Raw genomic sequence first — 27,804 nt, 5'->3', positions numbered from 1 at the left:
GTGGTGTCACCCAAAGGATGTTGTCCTCTTACGGGTCTCACACACACACGCACATATATGCACGGACACACACATCAAAATGACTGTGTGTGCTCAGCTGTGCCGGTATAGCAGAGATGCGCTAACAACATGACAACATACTTTGCACCCCTGTGACCAGGGATGACTTATCTAGCACCTGATTAATTAATCACATCTCCAGATGGCACTCCAGCACTGTTGTTACGCCAGGTACACCATGCTTACAGGCCAGTGGTGCCCAATGAGGCACAAACCAGGAACTTGAAGACTCTAAGAGAATGCTGCTGTCGATATCTGGACAGGATGTAAACCCAACACGAGAAGCTGTGTTTACAGGAAGATCTTTAAACATGTTATTTTGAATATTTCAGATTCCAGATATCGATTTAATGTCTTGACAACAAGCGCGTACTCCCGGTTGTATTGGATTTCAATTATTTTACGCGAGCAGTCGTAATGTTTTGTCACACATTTGTCTTGCAAAGTATCAGATACATTTAGAGCAATGTCTCAGTGAAAGCTGGTTGACATAGGTGATCTAAAATCCAGGAATTGGATTTACAAATGAAGTGACAGGAGGGATAAGAATGGAATTGGCACACAAAGGAGGGTGTGCCATGCAGGGACACACACAGCAGTGTTTAGAGAAACTACTTCCATTGCATGTGTGGTTGTGTTTAAGGAGCAGTTCCAATCAAATAAAGGAACACTGTCATGTAAAAAAACAACAACAACAATTTGTGAGGCTTATTCATTATCTTTCAGAGCTGTGGGTGGATTTACACTCTGAATTTAACAATGAATAGAAACAAAGACTATATATACTGTAAAGTCCTGCCCACTACACATGATTCATACTCGATGTAGTACCTGCTGCACCATGGGGATTTGAAACATAAATGGACGATTTTATGGCTTATATTCCCCTTGAGAGTGCAGTGTGAAAATGGCAAATCTCTTTCTTTATAACCTTGTTTACAGCCTTGTTTATGTTTGCGGACCTTCTTCAACCGACAAATTTGATTTGTCAATGTTTGTATTTTTCAGCGATGAGGTCCTTTGACCCCAGCCCTTTGACCCCGCTGAGGCCATCCTGGCAAAGTTTGTTCAGGGGAAAAACAAACAGCCCCTTTGGTCTTCACACATTTCAGGATGTCGTTTACACTCCGTGTTTGTCTGAGACCATTTGCAAATGCTCAATTGCCTCCACATGAGAAATAGTAGAGCTCTGAAAGTGTGGTAATGGCCAAGGTCATCCAGCATCATCATGATCACTCAAGACTCACTGTGAGCAGTGCGGCGCTTAGAGAGTTTGTTATTGATGCCGGAAGCATTTCTAATACAAATATGCATTTGGAGTTTTATCACTGCTGAGGAAATAGTGGTGGCCTCTGGGTTATTTACAAACTGTGGACATTCATCACTGATTGTAGACCTGCCTCAGATCTTGGATCATAATGATGGCCCCTGTAGGGCCAGGCAGCAGTCGGAATTCTGCCTACAGGAGAGTCTATATTTGTCTATGTGACAGACCAATTTTCTAACACTAGAAGGGCAAAGGTGGGGTGTGGGAAGCAGGGTCAATGCTACATCAACCACAACAGCTTGAATTATTCAGAGCCTTAATCATTAGAGAAGAATTGTGCAAATGTTAATTCTAGTGTATTTTGTTGAATGTTATACCAAAGGCTATTTTAGGCATGATCAGGGCAATGTCAAAGTAGTGATTCATCCGTCCATCTGTCTATCTGAATATTTTTTATATAAAGCAGGATCATCTGTTACAGCTTGGAATATATCATGGTTGTTATACTTTAGATACATGTGTATCAAATTAATGAGAATATTGTGTGAAGCATAACTGTAATTATAGTAATTTAATTAAAAGCAAAACTTGTGTCATGAAACCCCAAATTCACCATCGTGCATTTTTGGGAATTACCTTCTAATTCAGAAAATTATTTCCCCAATGAATGTGTAACACATGGATTTCACTTTAGAATTGAAGTACTGAAATTAATAACAGATTTAATTTATTGACTTTCACCAGTATGAACAGCATTTTCATGGAATATAGAGAAAAGGATTAGCAAACTTTACAATTTAAAATCATTGGGCTTTACATCATCATTGATCCTACAATATTTGCAGGTACGTTCTTTGAAATCGTGTTCAGACCAAATCTCTGGGTATCATCAGCCGTCATGTGATGAATTTGCAAACCCACAGCCCGGACAGAAACTTTCTCTTGTGAGACTGAACCCATTGTGATAACAAAGCTGACCAGTGAGAGCCCCTGCGGAAATGAGCATGCACAAAAATAAATCCTCACACCGTCTGCAACACATTGCGGTCGCCGGCGTTATTACTGCTAAACACTCGACAGCGCACTCAAGCGGTTGAGTTTGAACAGAATGTAGAATGTGGAAAATTATATTGTCATGGAAATCTATATTTGTTCACGGGGGCTTGTATATGTTTTATTTTTAAATATAAAGAATTAATTTTTAGGTATGTAAAATGTATTATAATATTTGTAATGCTGTAATGCAAATAAAATTGACAAGGCAATGCACTGTGCGCATGCGTACTAGTCTAAAAACACGGAAGTTCCGAGCGAGAAGAAGAAAGCCTCTTAATCCCATATTTACATCTTCTTTGGGCTTTGTTTTGTTATTTTTGCGGCTTTCTCGTCCTCCGCATAATGATAATCGTTTTGTCAATGTTTTTGTAGCGAGTAGCCTACACTGTTAAGCAAGCTGTCCATAGTAAACTAAAGATGCCAGCTCGTAGCGTTGTGAACGGCGCTCCTGCCAGTAAAGTCAAGTACTCCAGATTAGCCACTCATGACGACGGGTACATTGATTTACAGGTAAAACGGACAAGATAGTACATTGTTATTATTTAATATTATTGCGTTTCGTTATTTCGAAGTGTCCCTGCTGCCATGATTTCTATGCACCCTTTTGTCAGTCTTGTTTCCGCCATGCTAACAAGTATAACGTGATTTAAAGATCTTTATATTTAAAAAAAACTCTTCTTATTCGGTCAGAAAACATTTAGCAGTTTCCAGCTTTAGATTGAAATGTCGGTAACTGCCTGCAATATGCATTTCCAGGTGAATTTAAGTGGCCGTTCTCTTAACTTTTCATTCTAATGTCCAATTGTTCAATGTATTTTTAAAAAACACTACAACACAAATATTAGTTTTCACTCCTGTTAAAAAAAAATGTTCAGAATTACTTTAAATGTAGCCTGTAACACATAAGACACATAACACATGTTTATTTTTTTTATCTCATGCGCGGATCGGTTGGCACTTTTTAAATTTCGTTGTACATGTTACAATGACAAATAAAGATCTATCTATAAGGTATTTTAGTTCCGAGAAAAACTACGTATTATGCATTCACAGTATGAGTATGTAAAGTGTAATTGAGTCAATGTTTTGCTTGTGTTTCAGTTCAAAAGAAGTCCACCCAAAGTCCCGTACAAAGCCATAGCACTCGCCGCAGTCCTCTTCTTAATCGGCTCTCTGTTAATTGTCATCGGTTCTCTTCTCCTGGCTGGATATTTTGGAGTGACCGTGAGTCAAAGAGTTTTCACAGTGTACTTGATGACTTTTGAAATTGCATTTGCCGCTCAGTCTGAAAGGTTTTCCTTCCTCTTACAGCACTCCGAAAGCACCATTCCAGTCCTGGTCATAGGAGTCCTGGTTTTTCTCCCTGGAATTTACCACCTGCGAATAGCTTATTATGCATCCAAAGGATACCCAGGATACTCCTATGATGATATCCCAGACTTTGACGACTAAATGCTTTGTTTCTTGAAGCTTAAGGAAGTCCTCAAATTTCCGACATGCATCCCTCAGCGAAGGATGTCATTTTAGTACAGTGATTGTCTTTTTTCCTTAACCTGAGTGTTCATATTATTCCCTTGATGATATGAAGCAAATATAGTCTAATTATAATAGTTTTGTTTCTCAGTAAATAAATACAGCTGCAATTTCTGATCTGTTCTTGGTTCATTTAAGTCATGTAGCAGCATTTCATTATGTGGCCCACCTTATACAAAAATATTGACATCAAATATCTTAGTTTTTTTCATGCCACAAAATGTTTGAGTAGACAATGGAGCAGAATAATGTAAAAACAAAAAAACATTTGCTGTTGGCTGTAAAATGTTTAATGCAAGTTATAATATCTATAATTGTGTCACACAAGCATCTACTTTAATGTTTCATTTCTATGGCATAGATTTTTTTTTTGTACCAGTGTTTACTGTAGTCACTACTGCACTGACATGGGTAAGTGACACATTTCAAAGAACAAATTAGCATTGGAGTGAAGGAGATAATTACTACTCAGTAGATTTTTTAGGTTATCTATTTCATTATTTATTTTTCTTTACAAAATTTTAAAATATATATCAGTAATTTCCACTCTTGTCAAAATAGTCTCCCCCCAACCTCTCTGCATGAGAAAGTGATGTGAAAATGATGTAAATAAAGAGAGATAAAGTCAACCATGGTTGAAATTTGATTACCTGATTGGAACATAGGAACAGCAAAAAAAATTAAACCAGGAAGCAACAGCTTGCGTCCTTTTTAAAATATGTTTTATTATCTGTCTTGCTGCATGGCTGAAAATAATAATTTTACCCGATTTTTTTAAATTACACTAAGGCCTATGCCAAAGCTATTTCTTTCAGAATATGAGCAGTATCAAAGTTAACCAAAAAGGAAAATTATTATGTGCGGAGAAGTTTATTTTTCCTTGTTGCAGTAGGTTATCATAACGGGCATTATTAGGCGATTGTAAAAGATTTACCCGGGATTGTATTGCCCTCTAGTGGCGGTACGCTACCATGCTACTGAATAGTATTTGCTTCAATCGGAATTGGCCTACTGACCTAGTAATTTATGATAAAGTATTACCACAGTACCTAGTGTCAGCAGCAAACAAAACTGCGACAAGCATCTTTTGGCCTTTTGGCAACTCTTCGGTTTTTGTTGCGTCTTAAGAACGACTCTTTCTTGCAAAAGAGCACTTTTGCGTGAGGCGCCCAAATAGCCACTGCATGAAGCTCACGTTGAGTCGTTGCTAGTCAACGGAATTGGTTTCATTTCTTGTCAATGTAAAATGTATTTTAAGTTTGATATGTCTCTGCGGGGAGTTTATATACAACTTATTCCCCACGTTCGCGTCATATCCAATTTATTAATTTGCATGCTAGATCATATCGTGCGTTGTGGTTATTGTTAACGTTTTTTATTTATTTTTATAAAGCACAGTATATGCTTATTTTGAAGGTTTTTACAGGAAGCCTTTTAAAATTAGTTGGACTTAACGTTTATCGATGTGCAACCGTGTAGAGGGGAGGGACTCTTGCTAATGGGAGGAGAAACTGAGTATCAACAACGGGTTTTGGCCAAAACGTGCTAGGTGCATTTTTCCCCTTAATGAAACAAGCGACCGTCGGAAGAGAAGGTGCACTGAGCGATTTTTTTTCCTCCTCATAAAACGTATTTGTTTTTTTTGTTTTTGTTTTGATCTCCCATTGTTTTAGCTTCTTTCAGCCACCTTGGATGAAGAAGAATCCTGCAGTAGACGCGCGATAAGTTTAAAAGGACTTTAAACTGCCCGAGGCTGGACTTGCTGTTTCTTGTATTTCTATCCTTGGGAAGTCTGATCATCATGAGGGATTAATGTTTTTGGGTGGAAAATGTGATTACTTTTTCAACTGGTTTAAGGTCCTTGACATTATTGATTAAAGTGATCAAATAAACCCGAGGGGAATCTGCAAGAAGAGTCTAAACATCGATGGAGTGAAATGTTAAACTTCCAAAAGTGCCTGCAGCAAGGTGAGCTCATTCATATGCATGTAGCGTCCAATGCACCATTCACTTTATGGTAAACTTCCAAAAACAGAAAATCAACCTGAAGACGTGACTTCATTTTATATTTCACAATGTTTTTTGGATTTAATCGCAACTGAAGCGCTCTTGTTCTCATTATGTACCACGTGCATGCCACTAAAATTACACGCATTTCTACAGTAATTAGAAATATGCAAATAACACTTATGTTGTTTTCCTCCTTAAAATTTAACATGATTGCAGAGCCATTGTTTATGTTAATTGACATGCGAGCCACTCGGAATCTCAAATAGTTTCATTTTGTAATTCTACCAGGGTCGCTTTTTTGTGCATGTTGCTTGGATTCAACCAGTGAGAACAAGTAAAATGCGTGTTGTGTTTTATTGCGCCATTTTTTTCCAGTTGACTGATTCAGACAAAAGATACGCCTGTTATGATTTACAGGAGGTCTGTCAGGGTGGTGGCAAGGAGCACTGAGCTGCACAATGGATTGCAGGGGTGCACAAGGGCTTGTTGCTTGCAGTTATTTTCACATGCACCATAGCCATAGTCGCCTACCTGCTGCAGCTGGGCACTTTGGCTTTTTATCGAAAACACAAAGCACTCACAAATCAAGTTTGCCCCCGTGTTAATGGGCAATGTGCTACAAAGAGGCTCACATCATTCCGAACGCCTGTAATCCTTTGTGTTGTACCTCAGGATTTTATGGGGGGGTGCTGTCTGACTGCAGTATTCAATACATTTCCTTGAGGTTCTCACTATTTGTGATACAACCTGCTGAAAAAGTAGAGTGAAAAGAGGCAAAAAAAATACTTCATGTAAAAGAAACCATCTTTAAATGGGCAGCAAGGTGGGAAAGTGATTATAACATGACTGCCTCACAGTTCTGAGGTTTTGAGTTTGAATCTTGGCTCTGGCTTACCCATGTGGTATTTGCATGTTCTTCCTATGCTTGCATGGCTCAGCTCTATGCATGTAATGTTTATTGAGGACTCTAAATTGTCAACATTTGCGAATGATTGGTTATATGCGACTCGCAATAGGATGGCGATCAGGCCAAGGTGCACTCCGTGATCCTAATGATTATCGCTAAAGAAAATTGATGTGTCCCATTAAAAAATGTAAAAACCAAACACTTGTTTGGAGATTAGAAATGTCTTTTAGTAGTTGCAGTTTTTAACCCTAAATTCACCTCCTGATCGTGTCTGTAAAGTAGCTTAACGAGACTGAGCTGACCCCCGGGGTTTGGGAGCAGGTGGGACAAGGAGTTACAACTAGTGGCATTCGCTACTCTGTGACTTTCAATAATATCAACAAAACTCAATAGCATGATCCGAAGCTCCATTTATGTCACTGAACGTAATATTAAAAATATTGAATCATTTCTCATTTGCCGGTATTGATGGAACCCGTGGCTTCATCCAGAAATCACTACGTTAATCCATAAACAGCAGGCTTTCTCGCTCACGAGACCGGGACTCCACTCATGTGCCTACAGCTTGCCAAATTCATTTCCCTTTGTGCAAGACAAAGTCAATACACTTACCAAAGTGGGTTGGTATGCCAGGGTACACAACCCAAGGTTTGATTGTTTTATAAACTGGTCCAACTAGTTAAGGCTGGAGTGAGTTTTTTTTTCCAGTCAAATAATAAACAAGCATCAAGAATGACTGCTTAGTCAGTGGACTCAAACTTTGAATTTTGACTGACACCTTTTGGCTATTCCCATTCTGAGTTTTTTATTCTGTCAACGGGAAAGGGGTACTAACCTGTCAGTCAAAGAAGGCGTATGTGTAATGCTGTTTCTAATTTCTTACGAAATATCAATTATTTTGGTAGACTGGAGGTGCATTCAGTGACCACTCACAAAATAGGACATCTCAAAACTACACAAAAAAAAAAAAATTCAAAGCACCAAACGGCAATGACCCGTGCGTGAGCATGCTGCTCAGGGGGTGGAATTTTTTATTTATTTATTTGACACACCAAAATTAGAACAGCCACATGTTAACTCAAGTTGCAGGGACAGCTGCTCGAAGAAAGTGGCCGAGTAGTTTCGTCTGCAGGGATGGATCCTCACTTTGTGATGTCACAAAGTCAAGATGGATAAACAGAGGAAAACAACACTATCGGGGTTTTTTCTTTTTTTTTTGGGGTGGAATTAGCATTTGAACTTGGCTAAAATCTCCCAAAAAGTTGATTTAGCGTGATATGGCTTCTTTAAAAAATGTGCTCATGCGAATCTCTTACTTACAGTGAGTTTTTTTCTTCTTTTTTTGTCCAAAGAAATTGTGTGTTCTCACAAAAGGGGCAGATCTTGCACCACCACTGCGGTGCCTCGAACAAAAAGCCGTTCTTTTAACGTGAAGCTGAAAGCCAGCCGCGAAGGAGGGAATGTGTCAAATTTTTTGACCATGTAGTATTTAATGCAGACAAATATATCACGGAAAATAAAGTCATCAATTATGCTAAATCTTGATACTTGTGTTATTGATGATTTAGTGGTTCACATCCCACTCAGTGATGGGCCATGTGAATGGTTGTCTGACTCTTTTGTACACTGTGACTGATTTCCAAACACACAACAATGACTGTATGTCATAAAAGCACGGAGACGTTGCTGTGATTTTTGTCTTTGTTTACATCTGTGTGGCATTCTTCTTTTGTGCAGTTGTGAAAGTGTTTACTGAAATGACACTTGAGTTTCCCCGCCAGGCTGGTTTACTAAGACTGCCTTCTTTGTCAGGATTAACATGGATTAACAACAGAGTATTGCTACCGCTTATCATGCCTGTGACTGTCACTAACATCAATCATGGTTCTGCCTGACACAAACACACGCACACAAGCACACACACACATGCACGCACACACACAATGCCAAATTGTACAGACAAAGCAATATGTCACTTATTAGAGGTACAAAACAAGTTTAAAGACACTTGACAGTCATGATTTCCAGATTTTCTTTTTGCACCTCATTTATTTGAAAATGATCATTTATGATTTGCAAATAAAATGGGTGCCTTGGCTCAAAAAAGGTTGGAAAATACTGCACTGGACCGTAGATAACATCAAGGTTAAATTTAGCATGAGAAATTTAAGCATCTGCATTGGCACATCTGGTATTGCCTGAAGTCTACGAAATAAACCGCATTGATAAAATGCTCGAAAAACACCTATTTTGTCACTTAATTCAGTGTCCTTGATTGTTCTCAGAATTTTATCTGTAATTTGATTAGACTGTTAACACCAAGGGCACTAGAGTAGGATTACGGTGCTGGAGGTGCCACAAATGTACCATCCAGAAGGCTAAGTCATGACTAGATCCAAAGCAATTTGTGTCAGTGAAATCCATTGAAACATGGGTTCGCAGTTAGCACGTGCTGCAGGTGCATTAGCTGTTTGGATTATGTTGGTTCTTTCCAAAGGTACTTACATTGGCTTTTCAGCTGTTTATATAGAGCAGGAGGTCTATAAATGCAATTGCCAGTTTGTATTAGGAAGTAATACAAGAGCGGCTTGATCAAAAGGCCTGATGTCTGAGACCACCTAGGTGATGATGTCCTTTCAAAATCCCCTTGCCTGGATGCCTGAAGAAGTTGCTTAGTTGTCGTCTTCCTCCTTTTGCAAATCCTTTTAGTTGAATGACTGTTTGATTTAGTAAAGCTAATGGCGGCATGTTGTTTTGCTTGTAAAAAAAAAAGGTGCTGAAATAAGATGACATATTTTATTCCAACCCCAATATTGGATGCTCTCCTAATCACCAGCAAGTGGCAAAAAATATTTCATTTTGTTGCAATAAATCAGCGAACAGTGCTGTTTTTTATTTATTTATTTATTTATTTATTTATTTATGCTACTTAGGAATCTTACTCGCATTTCAGTTAATGGCATGTCAGCTATCCAATTTCGGGCTTATTTTTAAAATTCAACATTGTTGCTGCAAGTATTGAGCACCTGAACATCTTTCATAGAAGAAAATGTCCTATTTTACTCAAAAGACAGCAACGCCTCTTGTTGTTTTTTTTACTTGATTGTTCAGTCAATTCTAGTTTGTGAGGTCCATTTTGTTGTGAAAAGAAATTGTGCCTCCTTGTTGCTATTGTAACGTGTTTGTATTTAATCAAAAGCATCTTTAAGTCTGACTGCAAAAGATTCTTGGAGTGACTGGAAATGTACTTTCCCGAATCCAACGCCTTTCCAGACGTACAATTTTTGTTACAGTAGTTCTCAAGAGTAATGACCAGATGTTAATTGAAGGACTACTTTTTTGATTTGAGAATGACTGTAGTATTTCTGCTGTTTTAGGTCAGGAGATGTGTGAAGCAGCGTGACGGACGGCCATGGGACTGGAGAGAAGGTGGCTTCAGGCGATCACCACCACTCTTGCCATCTTTCTGCTAAGTGAGTATGCTAATACGATATGGATTTCACTTTAAGATGCAAATAGTTGCACATATATTATTTTGCAGTCTTCGTTTATTTTTGATAGTGATTTCTCAGATCAATGATTCAAACAGATCAATGATTCAAACAGCTGGAACTGTCAACTGCAAAATGTCCGCACTATGTAGCCTACAAGTAACAAACCGTACAATAATCTACTAAATTGTAAGCCGGGAAACTAAGCGTATTACATTACAAATAAAACCCATTAAATCTCTTTTAAGCACACTTGAAAATCAGAAAAAAAAGCATATTTTCATCTAAATGTTTTCATAATTTATGTGAGCATTGGATGACAAAGCAGAGCCCTCTTTGGCTCTGTGCTCAAGTGTTTTCTTTTCTTGCATTTGTCAGTCCACTTGGCTTCACCGCGTTGCCAAGTTGCCTGCCACGTCAAAGCGTCGTTTAGCAGTTGGCACATGTTGCTGTTAAACTATCCCCACTCAGTATAGGCAGCGAGATGATGAGCACACTGGCACGGCTCCCTCTATAAAGCAGAAGGGTTATTGCAATTCGCTTAAATGACAGAGAATTGGGGCCAAAATGCAACTTAAATAACATCTCTGGGTGTGGAATTAGATCAATCTGGGATTTATGCTGCTCTCAACGGCAGGCACGCTTCTTTTAGTGCATGTGTGTGAGTGTGTGTGTAAGGCGGGGGGGTTGGGGGATTGATTGTGCTGGTCCTCTAACCATGTGTGTACCCCAGTGGGTGGTGGGAGGTCAGCCGGAGGGAGCACAGAGAGGCCCGCTGCCCTCGATCAGAGTATCAGCCCCTTTTACCCCGCCCCCCTGTGGGATTAAAGTGATGACCAGACCAGATGAGCAGTAGAGCAAACACTGGCACCCAGTAGCGCACACGCCCACGTGAGCACATGGCAGCGAGGGAGTTTTCCGACACGGAGAGGAGAGGAGCTACTCCAGGTGTCACTAATGGGATTGCGGTGTGTTTGTAGGCTTTGCCACCGTAAGATCTTATCACCAAATGGCACATCTAACATGCCCTCGCTACATGCCGCCGACTGCGAACTGGGAAAATGCTCACCCCAGTTCCACTTCAAATATAGCGTTGAGCTTTATTTTTTTGACCTCTCCCTTTGCTCTCTCAATCTGAAGCACGTTTTTAATAGCAAGCGCTTCATCCCAAGGTCTGGCAGCTATTGCTCTCTTCAAATGGCTCAAATGCTGTCTTTGGAATCATTCATTCATTTCTTTCCCCCTAATCACGATATAGCCAGGGATTTTTTTGAAATATATTTGCTACATAGCTCATTCATTAGTCAAATAAAAAATAGTTCTCAAACACTACGTAGGTGCGTTGCTAATGACGCCGTTGCTGCCGCCGGCTTACGACACACTCTTTTAACATATTGACCCAATAAATTAATTATGATAACATTGCATAATTTTAAGATATTTTGAAAACTACATATGATTCCAAACTTATAGACATTGTATTGTTTTTCTCATCGGCCCGAAATGCAGCCATTTGCTTTATCTTGGTCACATATTGTTGTCTGCAGGTGTGTCTCAAAGTTTGTCATCAGTTGTTCGGGGCAGAGAGGGGGGCTCTGCCGAGCTGGGTTGCAGTCTCGCTTCAAAATCCGACGGCGCCACCAGCCCAAACATCTTCCCGCTACATGTGGTGGAGTGGGTGCGGCTCGGTTACAGCGTTCCCATCCTCATCAAATTTGGGGTGTATGCTCCTCGAGTTCATCCCAACTACAAGGGTAAGAGACTCCTTCAGCTTTTCGTTCACCTTTTTCAGTTTTACTTTCACACTGACCGGGAACTTTCAAACTTTGGACATTTTTCTCAGTCGTTTGAGTTTTATTTTACACTCACTCAAAACACATTTAGAATGACTTCAGGTCCTCAGTGTTTGGTTTTCCTGTCTGCCATAAGAGCGGCAGCGGTGGGAAAAAGAGGCGAGAATGCCTCCTCCGTTCAAATGGAGGCAGCTAGGGGGTGGGGCAGCTCTGCAAAGAGCAAGGGGGAGGGTACAAGAAGCTATGCGCATAGTGGGATTAAGTGCAGGTGGGGGCTTGGTGGTCCCGATGACAGTGTTTTTTATTAGTATGCAGAGGGGTGACCCAGTAAGAGATTGCCAGTGGAGAAGGAAGGATGAAGCATGTCGAATAATGGGAGTTTTCTTGCTGCAGCGCTATAATCCCGTCATTGTCTAACCCTGAACAAAAGACAAAGAGGGGTATCACTACCTCCCCTTGCTTTACAAAAACCTAAAGGGACCATTAGGACAGGCCAAATCCCATCCTGTTCCTAATATGTCATGGAAAAGTGCTAGGATGCTCACCTACATGTGTACTGCAAACATCTGGCAACAAGAGGAGAAGCCCTCACGGGGTTGTAACATGCACCTTGGTGGAATTTATTAACGCCAGCCACATTGATTGTGTGAAGCTACAAACAGGATGCTTCCACTGAGCAATTGGGCTACATGTGTATGCGTGATAGGCCGTTAACTGTGCTATTGTTTCTGGGCAGTCATCTGGTATCTTTCCAGTCCCACACAGACTAAATAACATTCTTGGGCACTGTTTGGGATATTCCCGTATTTTGGCCTAGCCATTCCGTGTGTGTGTGTGTTATCTGCTTTGAGCTTTACCCCCGTCTGCATTAGATCCTTATGCCTCCCCTCCCGCTGGAGGCAGATGGCAGCATATGATGCGTGTCAGCGTTGCCGCTCTAATGTATCTCACCCTCAAATTACAGTGTTGGGGGGTTTTATGATGACTGTTGACTTGATGGCAGTTTCCAGAATGTTGTCCGTGCTTGTCTGACATCAGAAACTGAAACCAGGATGTGAGTGAAGTATAAACTCCATAAATATAATCGTAAAGTGAGGATTCCCCTGCCGTTTAGAGGTGGATTTATACAAGTGGCAGTTAATGCGACGGCGCCAGACTAGACTGCATAAAATTTTGCGATCCACCTTTGGTAAACTCATTGCAGGTGAATAATGATATACAAGTATCTCAAAGGTCTTTATGTGTGTTGCTTTGTTTTCGTCATGCTCTTCTGTCTTAAAGAACAATTAAGGATCAAGCAGTGTCTAAGTATTTTAGTCTATGAAATGTATTTTTTAATTATATATTAAAAAATAAATTTCATGTATAGGTCATCAGGTATTTGAGGAGACTTCAGAATGGCTTCCTTCCTTTGCTCCTTTTAAGACACCAGTCTTGTCTGCTTCAAGTGAATCCGAAAGGTATTGGTGTCCTTCAGCCCTCTCTTGTTTCACACCCAGCATGCCCTGCAGGGCTGAACATCACTGAACACATAACAGAGGAAACAGCCAGATCAACTCTGTACTGACATGCTATTATAGTCTGTTTGAGCCGGATTTGTTGGAGAAAAAAAAAAAGAAGTGGGGGTCCGTTGGTGTCAGGGAGGTTTACTGTTGCAGGGCGAGATCAAATAGCTCCCGTGTGCTAAGGAAAATCATCAGAGACGGTGAGCAGGAGAGTTCGGCCCGAGGCCACGGCAACAATGGGTAAACCCCCCCAAGTCTCTGTAGGCCTTCATTATACTCGCAGTGGATCCTTCGAGCATGGGAGAGGTTCCGGCATTTTTGCACGCATACACATTCACACTCACACACAAACATTCTCACACGCACACTACATGCACACCAACACACACACACACACTAGTCCATGCACAAATATGGTAATGCAATGTCATTTGGACATATTGCATTCATTCCCCAGTTCACATCAAACTGGTGAGTTTTGGATTCCAGTACCGCAATGTTCTGAAATAGATTGTGGTCGTAATCCATCGAAAATCGACCGAGGCATCTTGTTGCTAATTACTTTGAGTTCCTAATTGGTTTGTTGGGCATGTTAAAAGTTCAAAAGTCAGAAATGTTTTTAAATAAGGCTGCAGTTCCACCCATTCATTTTCTATACTGCTTTTCCTGGAAGGTTACTAGAGCTAGATCTTCTCCCAGCTGACTTTGGGCAGACTGGTAGACTGGTCGGTCACCTGCCAATGGCACAGCATAGAAAATATTCATACTTTTTCACCTTCACTCTATGTCAATATTGCGTCAGTGACCTGACATTTACATGCATGTTCATCTCATAGAAAAAGGTGAGACACACTACAGAAATCCGAGAATATTTACTGTTAAGAAGCTGAAATTCCAAGGATTTAGACAATTTTAACTTAAACAAGGTCTCTACACAATGAATCGATTATCAAAATAGTTACGATTATTTTGATAATTGTCTTGTCGATGTATCGATTAAATGTTGCTGCTGTAATTGAATGATTTCTACCGGTAGTTTGTATAAATTTGTCATGCACCTTTTTTTTTGCCTAAGTGCAATGTCACTTCAGTTTACGCCTAGTATGTTATTTAGGTTAGTATGCTCGCTAACACGATTGATCAATTGGGATTCCAATTGATGGTGGTTTGTGTGTTGAATCATTCACTTGCTGAATGCAGTCATACATGTAACATAGGCTCAAAACTGAGTACATGCTAGATGTATAGTGATGCTTCACTTATTATTCTTTGTCTGTAGTGTTCAGCTCAATCAGTCCAAACTGGGTGTGCACTTTTATAGTCCTCTCTCTTTTAAGTGCTTTGCCGCTATAATGTGACATTTATAGGCAATTACAAACCTTTCTTGAGGGGGGCAGTGGGATCAATTAGTTGCAAATTTTCACTGTTTGTGGAATTGCTCTGTCACTTGGCAGAGGTTAATTGCAGTTTTCCCTCACAACTGAAAATCTGCAAGTAATAACAATGTGGCCAAAAAGCTCTACTTTTGTGTGGTAATCAAAACTCCTCAACGCACTTCAACATAATCCCTCGCTAGCAAGATACTACCACATTGTAACAAAGCGCAACTTTTGTCTAAACGAAGCTCTTGACATCACGTCAACATGTTTCTTTAGCATGGAGATACCCCAAAATTGTATTAAATACCTTTTATTGCTTTGGCCTGACCTCAAAAACACCAAACGTTTGAGTTGTTCAGCAAATAATCGCAGCTACGTTGCACAAAAAAAAAAAATAATAATAATAATAATACAAGGTCGCCGTGTAGACATAAAATAGCATAAAAAATGACCGGATCAGCTACTTGGTAAATTTGTGAATGCCAAACTGCGACTATGCTCGCAAGATCATCTCCGGTTTAATAAGAAGCTGCTCCAGAGAGCGGAGACCCATACCCATTAATCTGAAATTTACATTTTTCCCATGTTGTACTTTACACAGTAAGTGTAAGATGATTAGAAACAATTACCAACTCTGGGATTTACAATGGAAGACAGTGTATTTATGTAGTCATGTATGAATGAAAGGAAGAAAAAAAAAGTGAAGTAGGGGTTATTTGGCGGTGATCAAGTGATCAAAGTGTAATTAAAGACCACCCACTTTCTTTTAACCGTGATATAGTAGTTGTGATTTTCTTCCCTCTTCAGCTAAGTAGTGTAGCTTTATAAATTCATCTGTGTTGGAAACCACTAATCCAAGTCCTGTGAGGTGAATTTAGATGAATGTGCAGTAAATAATACTGCTAAATACTTTGTTGAAACAGCTCAAGCTCTGCAAGAATTTCAATCAAAACAACATCAGTAGACAAACTGAAATTGTTCCTCTTTCATCCAACAGCAACTTGTTTTTCCCATTATAATTATTCCAACATGATGTTTGGCAAAAATGTTGTGTTCTTCGGTTTCGAGCCAAGTTACTCCGTGCCTTTGGTTGGTCACTGATCATATTCCAGATGATGAGTTTAGGGAAGTTATAATTTAAGGGTAATAAATATACTGCCATCATGTCAGAGTGCCAATTCCTGTGGCGAAGCTTGGCACGTGAGGCGAGTGTGCTTAATGGTGCAGGGGTTAACAGAGCTGGACAGAGTGAGAGGGCCAGAGTTAACTGTAATCTATATCACGACAAAGAGCTATTCATAAGAGGCTTAAACTGATTAGGGGGACAGGAGGATTGAAGAGGGAAATTTGGGGGGACGTGAGGGGGGAGCTGTCAGAAGCATGGGGCCAGGTCCCAGACTTATGATTGTATTCAAATCAAAACATATCCCACAATGCACCTCTGCCCCGCTCGCTTACGCACATTCGGATGGGCAAAGAAAAGCAGTGCTGATGCTATTCCTAACAGGATCATCTTTCTTCCTCTGTGACTTAAATGTATCTCGTGTAATTATCTCAAAGAAGTCAACAAGTTTTGATGAGACAAGTTTACATTTTTAAACGAGGTGGAACAATCAAAGAATTGTGCTTTTGTTTCAGCCAACAGTGGAACGTGCATCTCATGCAAATTCTAAATTCATGAATAAAACAGGAAGAACTGAGGAATTCCTTCATCCCACCTGGAAAGGGAGAGTTTGAGTCTAGCTTTGTGGGAGATGTTCATTCATACAGCATCAGTGAACAGGCATTTCCATTATCTCCACTTGGATGCACTGACCTGTTGGAGCAAGGGTTTGTTTTAAGGAAGACTGGACCTATCATGTGATAGCTACCGGAAAAAAACAATTCGGAGCAAGAGGATGAAGGAACGCTCGGGGGAGACGCAGCCTTTGTGCCAGCCTTTCTTTCTGTCGTCCACCATATAGTGTAATGATGTTTGTCCCTTGAAGCAGAGGGAGTGATGAATGTGTCTGTGGGGGAGTTACGGAGCATAGAGGTCAGAAGAATCCAGCTCTTATTGGTTCTCAGTGGATTATTGATGCTCACAATTGGAGTAACCTCTCCATAACCTCTCAGTACTCACTTCCTTGTTGTTCTGCTCGTATGATAGATGATTGTATGTGCTTGTAGTATTCCCTTATGCATGGGCATCACCCCGTAAGTAATGCAGCCTTAAAGCCGAGCACCTGCCAATTGCCAGTTTGAGTTCAAGTTCGGAGACTAGGCCTTGAAATGTGTGTGTGTGTAGGGGGGGTGAGCAACATTTATCACTCAGAGTCAGCCTTTTGTTTGTCTCTAGGCTGAATAGAAAATGGATTCTTTTTCTCACTCCTCTTATGGTGCCTCAAAATGTTTCCGTGCAGCACTTTCAGTTTCAAATCGAAACGGGTTTTCTCTGTCATTTTCTCAATTCCCCCCATTCACGCGCTCCATCCACACTCCCCTATCAATGCTGCTATGTTTCTACAGCAACTGAATTCAAATCTAAACCTACTGTCCGGATTTTGCTTGGTTCCGTCGCTATGGTAACAGGCGAGAATGCAGAGTGGTGGAGCGGGGGCCATCGTTCCTTTGTAGTGATGGACAAGAGCGAGGCAGCGGGAAAGGGTTAAACGTCCAATAGAGGAGCTGCAGTCCCTCAGTGGTGAACCTGCGCGGGCACCACATTTTGAAAATCAACACGTTACCACGTGACGCTAAAGCCTTGAGATCAGCACACTGTTTTTTCAGTTTTTTTTTTTAAATGCACAGTCAAGCGCCGTTAGCTACAGGAGGATTAGTTGTTTTTGTGATTTATGTGAAAAAGTTTTTTCTCTCAGAGCGCAAAGCACTTAACCCTAACCCTAACCCTCCATATCTAAGTGGAATGGGAAAATGAACAGTTCCAAGAGAACATAGCTGAGGTTATCCCCTCACCTTTTTCTCCCCATGCCTCCCTCCCTCCCACTTGTTTGGTCAATGCTGACCTGAGCTTCAAGGCATTTTGTTTGTTGGAGCATCTCAGAGGAGAGTATTGGCCATCCAAAGGTTGACGAGGTCAAGTCAATAATTAAACGTGACTATTAAGCACAGCAACAGCCCCAGTCAGGAATGTGGGGTTAATTATAAGCCATTGTTGCCTGTCTATACTCACAGCATGTGTGTTTCACCCTGTCTGGAGGCTGTGTCTAAAGTTAAATGAATTTCATAGCTTTCAGGCTCGGTTCCAGACTGTGCTTTGTAAAGGGAAGTCAATAGCGTAGCTATTATGTTCCTTTATGCAATACTTGCTTCAAGGTTCTTGGGTATTTTGTCAATATTTCCTCCTGCATTCACTGTCTGAATGTGTTGTTGCTGCTGTGAAATATAATGCGAGGTGCTGTGCCAATAGATTTGATAAAATAATTGAAAATGTATGAGTATCTTGCAAGAAAGAATAAGGAAGGAATCAATTGATTTGATTGTTAGCCTACATAAGACAAGTGGTTTTTTTCCCTCCGCGAAAACAAGAATGACAAGATGCTGGGAAGGTCCCAAGATTGACTCTGTTTACTTTCAAACGGCTTTAAGCCACGGCCTGGTATGAACGTGTGCGTTTCCCCCTCCTGCGCACGCACACCCTCCTGTCGTTAAAAAGGCTGAGATTGAAGGGGGTAAAAAAAGAGTTCATTGAGAGACAGAATAAAAGAAAGTACGTGTGTGGTGGTGGTGAGGGGGGGTAACTTCGGGCAGCGGTCACCAGGCAACCGACAGATCAAGTTTCAAAGCCTAAAAGGGAGGTATAGAAAAAGTACGCTGAAGGGGTAGAGTGGATTCTGGGAGTTAAGACAGCGAGAGACAGAGGCGTAGCCAAGCCGGGGCGAGCCGGGGCGGCGCCCCGGTTAGGACTCCCTGCGCCCCGGTTGAAAAAAATCGAGCTTTTTCGATTCTTCATTTTCATGCCGTTTTTTTCCTTCGGTCTTGCACGAATGTGCTTGCGCTATTCTATGTCCGCGATGTTATCCATTCACCGTTTGCCTCCCGGACCCGGATGTTGTTTTAGCGATCAGCGAATGGCGTGGGTGATGTTAGATTTTTTTTTCCTGTGGGCGCGCGCCCCTACTGGAAAAATTCCTGGCTACGCCTCTTGCGAGAGATGAAATATGTGTGAAAATGTGTAGTGTAGGCATGCATGGGTGCATGGGACCACCCTTTGAAGATGTTGTGATGGCATATTATTTAAATTTTATAGTCATGGCATGCATTCGTTGTGAAAATGAATTTGCAAATCCCCCCCCCCCCCCCCCCCCGATGGCGTGAATCATTTCTCACAAATATCTGTGTAGAAGTGTCTGACTTCATAACACCAAGTCGGGTTGTTGTGATGCGTCTAGTGTGTTGGTGGAGTGCCCAGTGCATGTCACTTCTCACTGTCAACCCTCACCGCTGGCTAGCAGTATGCGAACGGGAGAGCCGAGTGCGTAAGTCTCTCCCTGCCAGTACACAGCCTCTCTAACAGCAAGCCCTATGTAGTGCCTCCACGCGGCGACACATGGTAACTGGGTACAACACGGACCCAGGCTAAACTACAAGGGACTCGGAGGAGGTTTGGCCCCTAGACGTGCGGCACGCAGGCCCACCGGTGTGTGGACACGCCCTGGTGCCCACGAACCAGCCCCCAACTATGGGTTAAATAGTACCACTGCCCAGTGGGTTCCTCGGGAGAGGAATGGGCTAAGGGAGTCAACCCCTACAAAAAATCAATTTCCCCTTGGGTTGGTGTCAGGAAGGGCATCCGGCTGTAAAAAGTTTTTGCTCCAAAAATTCTCAGTATGGCTAGACAAACACAGGAGAGGCGGGGTACAGCCTTAAGTACTCCGTGGGCATTTTCATCAGCCTACGACAAAAAGAATGATGGAAAAGGAGGCCAAACCGCAGGTAGATTATATGACGGCCCTCAGCCCGATGGACTGCGGGGAGGCCTGAACCGGAAGAGAGAGGGGCAGGAGGCACGTGTTAGGGTGGCTACATGGAACATCGGCAGCATGTCACACCGATCGGGGGAGGTGGCTGATGCTCTACACAGGAGAAGGGTGGATGTCTGCTGTGTCCAGGAGTCGAGATGGAAGGGTGGTAGTGCAAGGATGCTGGGTGCAATCGGCAGAAGGTACAAGTTCTTCTGGCAAGGCTGCAACGAAGGGACTGGTGGTGTTGGTGTACTTATTGCTGAAAAGTGGATAGATCAAGTGCTAACTGTTAGCAGGGTAAATGAGCGGATCATCGTTGTGAAGTTGATCGTTGGGAAGCGTCTGACAAACATAATTTCAATCTATGCCCCTCAAGTTGGCAGAAGTCAGGACGAGAAGGATGCGTTCTGGGACAAGGCCATCATGGTGCTGTCAGGGATCCCCCAGAATGAGGTTATAATTCTGGGAGGTGATCTGAATGGACACGTGGGGAGGGAGTCAGATGGCTTTGAGGGGGTACATGGGGGACAGGGGTACGGCATGCGGAACGCAGAGGGAGAGAGGATCCTGGAGTTCGGCGACGCACTGGAGCTGGTGCTGTGCAATACGTTTTTCAAGAAGGACGAAGCCAAATTAGTAACATACAGTTCAGGTGGCTGCAAGAGCACAATAGATTACATCATGGTCAGAAAGGAGGACCGCGTCCTGGTTAGGGATGTCAAGGCAATCCCCGGAGAAGAGTGTGTATCTCAGCATCGCCTAGTCATCGGAGACCTAACTCTGTGGATCAAGTATGTGGGGGCTAAGAAGTATCCTCCCAAGTTGAAGGTGTGGAAGCTTCATAGCGGAGGGAATAAAAACGAGTTTAGGGAGAAGATTGAGTATATAGCAGAAGAAGTGGAGGAGATGATGGAGTCGGGTGGTGTGGATGGCAAGTGGCGGGCAATAAAGAAGGCTCTGCTTCAAGCCACAGAGGAGGTGTGCGGATGGTCAAAGGGTAAAGCAAGACAAAGAGAGACATGGTGGTGGAATGACAGCGTCGAAAGAGCGGTGAATGAGAAGAGGAGGTGCCATAAAGTATGGAAGAAATCTAAAAGGGAGGCAGACCGAGTGCAGTATGTAGAGGCAAGGAGGGCATCACGGACAGCGGTGTGGGAGGCTCAAGAGACCAAGAGGAAAGAATTTGCAAGTGAATTGGAGAGTGAGAGAGGACAAAAGAGCTTCTTCAAGATAGCGAAGCAAATGGTTAAGGAGAGGCGTGATGTGACCGGTGCAAACTGTGTGAAGGACGAGGATGGCAACATCGTGACAGACAACAGAGAAGTGAAGGAAGTATGGCGGAGGTACATGGAGAAGCTGCTGAATGTGGAGAATGACTGGGATGGTGAGACAGGATGCGACGAAGTGGAGGGTGAATGTGACCCGATCACACGGACAGAAGTGGGAAAAGCCATGAAGGCCATGAAGGATGGAAAGGCAGCTGGACCATCTGGAGTGGTGGCAGAGATGCTAAAGGCAGCAGGAGACGTCGGTGTGCAGTGGATGACCGACCTGTGTAACAGTGTCATCGCTGAGGGGCACGTTCCGGAGGAATGGACAAGAAGCGTCCTGGTGCCTCTATTCAAAGGGAAGGGGGACCCACTCGCATGCGGGTCATACAGGGCTATAAAGCTGCTGGAGCATGGAATGAAGTTATTAGAGAGGGTGTTGGAAAGGAGGGTGAGGACACGGGTAAAGGTGGACGAGATGCAGTATGGCTTCATGCCTGGTAAAGGTACAACAGATGCAATTTTTGTCATCCGACAGATGCAAGAGAAACATCAGGCGAAGAGGAAGAGGTTGTACTTTGCTTTTGTCGACCTGGAAAAAGCGTTCGACAGGGTGCCAAGGGAGGTGGTGAGGTGGGCCCTAAGGAAGTCGGGTGTGGAAGAGGGACTGGTAAAGGCTGTGATGGCTCTCTATTGCAGAGCCTGCACAACTGTTAGAACAGGAGTTGGCGACAGTAATGGGTTTGAAGTAAGGGTAGGGGTGCACCAGGGATCAGTGCTCAGCCCATTACTGTTTGCTATCGTGATGGATGTGGTATCGAGGGAAGTGAGGGGTGGACTACCATGGGAGCTGCTCTACGCGGATGACCTGGTATTGATGGCTCACAGCCGAGAAGACCTAGCTAGCAAGCTAGCGGCTTGGAAGACATGCCTGGAAGTGAAAGGAATGAAGGTGAATGCGGCAAAATCAAAGGTCATGGTCGGTGGTGCTGGCCTGGGAGTGATATCGCAGTCAGGAGCATGGCCATGTGGAGTTTGCGGGAAGGGAGTGCAAGCTAACTCTATCCGGTGCAAGGGTTGCCAGAGATGGGTACATCGAAGATGCAGTGGAGTAAAAGGCAGCCTACTAGCTGCAAGTGAGACCTTCCATTGCAAGCGGTGTAGGGGAGAAGTCGCCCAAGCAAACCCAGCTGAGCGAGAGGGGCTCGTGGTAGATGGGGAGATGTACGAGGTGGTGGGCAGCTTCTGCTATCTTGGAGACATGATTAACACTGATGGGGGGGTGGACCTAGCAGTGACCACAAGGGTGAGAAGCGGGTGGAAGAAATTCAGGGAACTCATGCCCTTTTTAACATCTAAGGCCCCATCCCTGAAGATGAGAGGCCAAGTGTACTCAGCCTGTGTTAGAGGTAGTATGACGTACGGAAGTGAGGCATGGGCCCTGAAAACAGAACACGAAGACAAACTAAACAGAGCAGAAATGAGAATGATCAGATGGATGTGTGGTGTTTCAATGAGGGAAGAAAAGAGCAGTGCAGAGCTGAGACAGAAGATGGGAGTGGAGGCCATAGTGGATGTGGTGAGGAGAGGCAGACTGCGATGGTACGGACATGTAGTGAGGAAGGACGAGAACGACTGGGTGAAGAAAGTTATGTCGTATAACGTAGAGGGAACAAGACCCAGTGGCCGACCTAAAAAGACCTGGCAGGTGACCGTGGCAGCCGACATGGAGGCACTCGGCATCAACCACGAGATGGCCATGGACCGTTCCCGGTGGAAGAAGGCCATATCGAGAACCCAGTCCAACCCAGCAGCGCCTGGAAGGCGGACTTTAAACCGATGATGATGATGATGATGATGGTCTTGCACGAATGTGCTTGCGCTATTCTATGTCCGCGATGTTATCCATTCACCGTTTGCCTCCCGGACCCGGATGTTGTTTTAGCGATCAGCGAATGGCGTGGGTGATGTTAGATTTTTTTTTCCTGTGGGCGCGCGCCCCTACTGGAAAAATTCCTGGCTACGCCTCTTGCGAGAGATGAAATATGTGTGAAAATGTGTAGTGTAGGCATGCATGGGTGCATGGGACCACCCTTTGAAGATGTTGTGATGGCATATTATTTAAATTTTATAGTCATGGCATGCATTCGTTGTGAAAATGAATTTGCAAATCCCCCCCCCCCCCCCCCCGATGGCGTGAATCATTTCTCACAAATATCACCGGCGCAGCTGCTTTATTTGCGAACATAACGTTTATGACCGGCTAAGGCCTTTGTGTCGTGATCCCTGTGTCATCGACACTGTAAGCTCCTCGCTCACATGTGCTGACTGCGGCGGTCTGGCTGCCAGATTGCACTGACCCCCTCATCTCTCTGTCCCTCACCCCTCCTCCCTCAGGGCGGGTCTCCCTGACCCGCGGCGCCTCCCTGCTGGTGGAACGGCTAACCCTCGAGGATGAGGGCTGGTTCGAATGCCGCATCCTGCTACTGGACAGCAAAACGGACAACTTCCAAAACGGCACGTGGACCTTCCTCTCCATCACAGGTGCAGCACTGCAGAGCTTGGGACAAACAAGAGCTGCTCGTCAAATGCTGGCTCATCACTGGCACTTTGATTGTTGACATCTGAGGCGGCATGTGGCTAAAAAGGCACTGGCACACCAAACTCACACTGTTACGCCACATGACAGTCTGTGTGTGAAGAGCGCAACATGCATTTGCACGTGTGTTCCCTGTAGCAAGAAAACATTTGAGGAAAAGGCATGTCACTCATCAACTACCGGTACGCTATCAGTGCCACAATTATGGCCAAAGAAGAAGTTATTGAGCGTGAAAAGCAGATATCATTTTATTGTACTTCACTCAATGAAGGGTTTACACGGGGTGCATTAGGTTGCTAATGACCACACATTCATTCTTGTACATAATGGTGGTGCATCAATGCACATATTGTATTTCATTTGAATACATAGCTCAAAAAAATTGGTGATGTAATCCCAAAATGGAATGAAGCTTGTATTTATTTTTAGCTTGGATAGGTCAAGTGAGTGCAAGGATCAAAATGACACAATAGGTAATCGAGATAATTTTTGTTGTTGTTAATGTTTTTCCTACCAAACCAGATTTCAGCCCAAGCTACACGATGGAATGAGAGAACCCTAACTATGTAGTATGTAACAAAAGATAAATATATTTAGCTGTTTCATCTGTGCTATGTTTGTTTCAGCCCCACCAGTGTTTATCAAGACACCACCAACTTTTGTGGAGGTTTTGCTCGGAGACTCTCTGACGCTCAGCTGTGGAGCTCATGGCAACCCTCGCCCAACTGTTGTGTGGCACAAAGATGAGAGCCCAATCGCAAAACATGAAAAGATCAAGGTGAGGCAGATTACTAATTTGTATTCATACATTTAAATTAAAACTCAAGAGCTCTGTCACCGTTGTAACCTTTTGATTCCAGTGCAGCAGTTTACCACTCAACGACACTCGCAACTGACAATTTTGCTCCCTACGTTTTATCTTTGTATATTTTTTCCTCAGGTGCTCAACGGTACCTTGTCTTTGACCTCAGCCACAAGAAACACTTCAGGAGTCTACAAATGTCATGTTTCTAATTCAGAAGGCAACCTGACGCATGCGATGCAGTTGCAGGTCAAAGGTGAGTGTTGGAATGAAAAGAAACAAAATTGTTCCTCCCCGTTAACCATGTGGATTAAAGCATTTGAAAGTACAGTAGTGCAACTCAAACTAAACAGGAAAATCAAATCAATTCAACCATAGTGCCACCTTCTGTCCATCTCTCGTTACTACAGCAATGATGGACCTCAATCTGTACAGGGTCCACTCGTGGTAATTATTGTTTTCTTTGACTTTGCCAATGCAGGTCCTCCAATTATCATCATTTCGCCAGAGGACACTACTCTTAATATGTCCCAGGATGCAGTTCTGCAGTGCCAGGCTGACGCTTACCCTTCCAACCTCACATATGAGTGGATGAAACAAGGACAGAATGTTTACCATATTGAGTGAGTCTCATTTATAATTACATCAGATTTAAAAAAAAAAAGTACCGCAAAGAATTGCTAACACAATTACAGATTGAATTTAAATGCTGACAACAAAAATATATAAAAAACTGTTTTGTTTTTGTTTTAGATCTTTAAAATCCAGAGTGAAGATTTTGGTGGACGGAACCCTTTTAATCCCTAATCTAATTCCAGAAGATGCTGGAAACTACACTTGTGTCCCAACAAATGGGATACTAACTCCACCATCAGCCTCAGCACATCTTAAAGTGAAACGTAAGATTATTTTCCGTTTGAAAGGAAGCCCTTGTGTAGCACCACAAATCGACTATTTGTTACAAATCATCTAATCCACGGCAGATCCAGCTCGAGTTGTACGAATGCCTCGGGAAACCTATTTGCCATCTGGCATGGAGGGGGTCATTGTGTGTCCTGTCCAGGCGGACCCCCCAGTGCTGTATGTGAACTGGACCAAAGATGGGAACAATTTAAATCTTGACAATGTAAGTTGTGGGATGTTGCACTACTCTCTGCACTACGCATATCAATTCCGACCCAGAGAAATATTATTTTCCATCTTCAGTTCCCAGGCTGGATGGTGAACTCTGAGGGCTCGGTTTTCATAGCAACGGCAAACGACAATGCTGTGGGCATGTACAGCTGCACTGCGTATAACAGCTACGGCACCATGGGTCAGTCTGAGCCCACCAAGGTCATTGTGCAGGTACGCCAGGCTGCCCCCACTGTGTTTTGTTTCACAGATCCTTTTCCTTGCTCGGGTGACAAAGGCTATATCTCTATGTTCCAGGATCCACCCGCATTCCAAGTGCCTCCTCGGCCTGAGTATCTTCAGGAGGTGGGCAGAGAGTTGATCATCCCTTGTGAAGCCAATGGAGATCCTGCGCCAAACATAACATGGAGCAAGGTGGCGTTTCTTTGCCTACTAACACACAGATGATTTCCGCAAGTGATTGGTTTTTTTTGAACGGACGTGTCTTCCCTTGCAGATTGGCCCTATTCCTCGTTCTCAGTACTTTGTGTTGGCTAACGGTTCCCTCCTGCTGCAGCCTCTCAGTAAAGACCACCATGGGGGCTGGGAATGCTTGGCCTCGAATCGTGTAGCAACTGTCAGTGCAGGCACTGTGGTGATGGTGCTTGGTAAGTGGGTCCATGTCAAGAGTAGCAGTATTTGGGACAGAAGTAAAGCTTGATCACTCTGCACGAATTTGTGTTAAAACTGGTTCTGTGTTTTGCTCAGGTACCAGTCCTCATGGTGCGTCTTCAGTCTCTGTGAGCACAGAGATAAACCAAGCTAATGTATCCTGGGTGCCTGGGTTTGATGGTGGATACACCCAGAAGTTCACTGTTTGGTAAATAACATGGACAGTGTCACAGTTTAAAATGCAAAAGGAAATGCTAACATTGCTTTTCTTTAAAAAAAAAATCAGGGTGAAGCAAGCATCCAGAGGTAAACATGAATGGGCATCTTTACCGGTGCCCACATCCAAAAATTACTTGTTGGTCACCAACCTTCTGGCTGCGACAACTTATCAGTTCAGTGTCCTACCTCAGAATAAACTCGGCTCTGGACCTTTCAGTGAAATTGTTACTGTAAGAACTCAAGGTTTGTGAATATTTTTGGTGCTTTGACATTTCTAGCCACGTTTGTATTGGCATGGCCCTAAATCTGCTTTGTCCACCTAGTTGTGCCAACAGAAGCCCCAACTATCGTCACCACTCTACTAACACTCGAACCGCCCATCATCTTGTCTGCTAACCGGACACGACAAGGCGTTCTCCTCCAGTGGTCACCTCCTGAGATTCCATCCTCTCCCCTGACAAGTTATGTGCTGCAGGCTCGTCGGAATCAGGGCCAGTGGGTCATCCTCAGCAGCAACATCAGCGCCAATGAGAGTGAAGTCCTTGTACAAGGACTTCTTCGCGTAAGGAGAAATTCTTATTTTTTACTAGGAATCAAGCAATATTGTTTCTCTGATGATTCGGATTCTCATGTGTCAATATTTCATTCATTCCCGAATTCTTTTCACTTAATGTTAAGTAAATCAAATCTTCCTGTTGCTCAGGACTCCAGTTATGATCTGAGGCTGATGTCCCGCAGTAATCAAGTGCGCAGTGAACCAAGTGATTTTGTCAGTATATCGACTGCAGGTAATTCACAAATGCTGCAACTTGCATATTTAAAAATATGTATGTATTCCAAAATCTGATTGTTTGTCTGATTGGACGACAGGGATGGAGATGTACCCCCTAAGCCCTAGTTTCCTGGAGCTTGTACCTGCACCCCTCCTTGCAGGCGTGGTCGCAGGGGTGTGCTTCCTTTTCATTGCCATCGTGCTCTCATTAGTCACAGCTTGCTATATGAGAAACTGGAGAGAGCAGCGGCGCCGGAAGAGACAACAAGGTAAAACATGAGCAATACACTAATATATTGATATTGTTTAGTGGAAAGCATTTTTTTTATCATGTTGTCCTTCTCGTAGATGTCCCATCGGCTTTCCAGAAGAGTCCATCTTCTGAGTAAGTGTC

At 43.1% G+C, this 27,804-nt stretch overlaps 2 protein-coding genes across 5 annotated transcripts in view; both read left to right on the top strand.

Moving 5' to 3' along the window:
• Positions 1 to 2,607: 2,607 nt before the first annotated feature.
• tmem230b (transmembrane protein 230b) lies at positions 2,608 to 4,031 on the top strand. Its single transcript, XM_061279634.1, has 3 exons — positions 2,608 to 2,893; positions 3,485 to 3,607; positions 3,695 to 4,031. Exons 1-3 carry the CDS (start codon positions 2,801 to 2,803, stop codon positions 3,833 to 3,835), a joined length of 357 nt encoding a protein of 118 aa, XP_061135618.1. The 5' UTR covers positions 2,608 to 2,800; the 3' UTR covers positions 3,836 to 4,031.
• A 1,370-nt stretch (positions 4,032 to 5,401) lies between these two features.
• Positions 5,402 to 27,804, top strand: part of igsf9b (immunoglobulin superfamily, member 9b) — a 28,111-nt gene continuing 5,708 nt past the window's right edge. For 2 of the 4 annotated variants that reach the window (XM_061278533.1, XM_061278531.1), the window contains exons 1-18: positions 5,428 to 5,884; positions 10,211 to 10,306; positions 11,872 to 12,078; positions 23,631 to 23,777; positions 24,459 to 24,610; positions 24,773 to 24,890; positions 25,116 to 25,257; positions 25,388 to 25,533; positions 25,618 to 25,760; positions 25,841 to 25,981; positions 26,066 to 26,182; positions 26,265 to 26,415; positions 26,516 to 26,627; positions 26,706 to 26,881; positions 26,962 to 27,200; positions 27,342 to 27,426; positions 27,509 to 27,679; positions 27,759 to 27,795. In XM_061278533.1, the coding sequence (XP_061134517.1) occupies positions 10,246 to 10,306; positions 11,872 to 12,078; positions 23,631 to 23,777; positions 24,459 to 24,610; positions 24,773 to 24,890; positions 25,116 to 25,257; positions 25,388 to 25,533; positions 25,618 to 25,760; positions 25,841 to 25,981; positions 26,066 to 26,182; positions 26,265 to 26,415; positions 26,516 to 26,627; positions 26,706 to 26,881; positions 26,962 to 27,200; positions 27,342 to 27,426; positions 27,509 to 27,679; positions 27,759 to 27,795 (2,345 nt within the window). In that variant the 5' untranslated portion in view covers positions 5,428 to 5,884; positions 10,211 to 10,245. Of the gene's footprint in view, positions 5,885 to 10,210; positions 10,307 to 11,871; positions 12,079 to 23,630; positions 23,778 to 24,458; positions 24,611 to 24,772; positions 24,891 to 25,115; positions 25,258 to 25,387; positions 25,534 to 25,617; positions 25,761 to 25,840; positions 25,982 to 26,065; positions 26,183 to 26,264; positions 26,416 to 26,515; positions 26,628 to 26,705; positions 26,882 to 26,961; positions 27,201 to 27,341; positions 27,427 to 27,508; positions 27,680 to 27,758; positions 27,796 to 27,804 lie in introns of those variants that run through there. The other 2 variants (XM_061278530.1, XM_061278534.1) reach the window with 2 other exon arrangements.

Source organism: Syngnathus typhle, linkage group LG5 (genome assembly GCF_033458585.1).
Source record: "Syngnathus typhle isolate RoL2023-S1 ecotype Sweden linkage group LG5, RoL_Styp_1.0, whole genome shotgun sequence".
NCBI classification, from domain to species: Eukaryota; Metazoa; Chordata; class Actinopteri; order Syngnathiformes; family Syngnathidae; genus Syngnathus; species Syngnathus typhle.
This window is presented reverse-complemented; position numbering and strand designations above follow the sequence as displayed.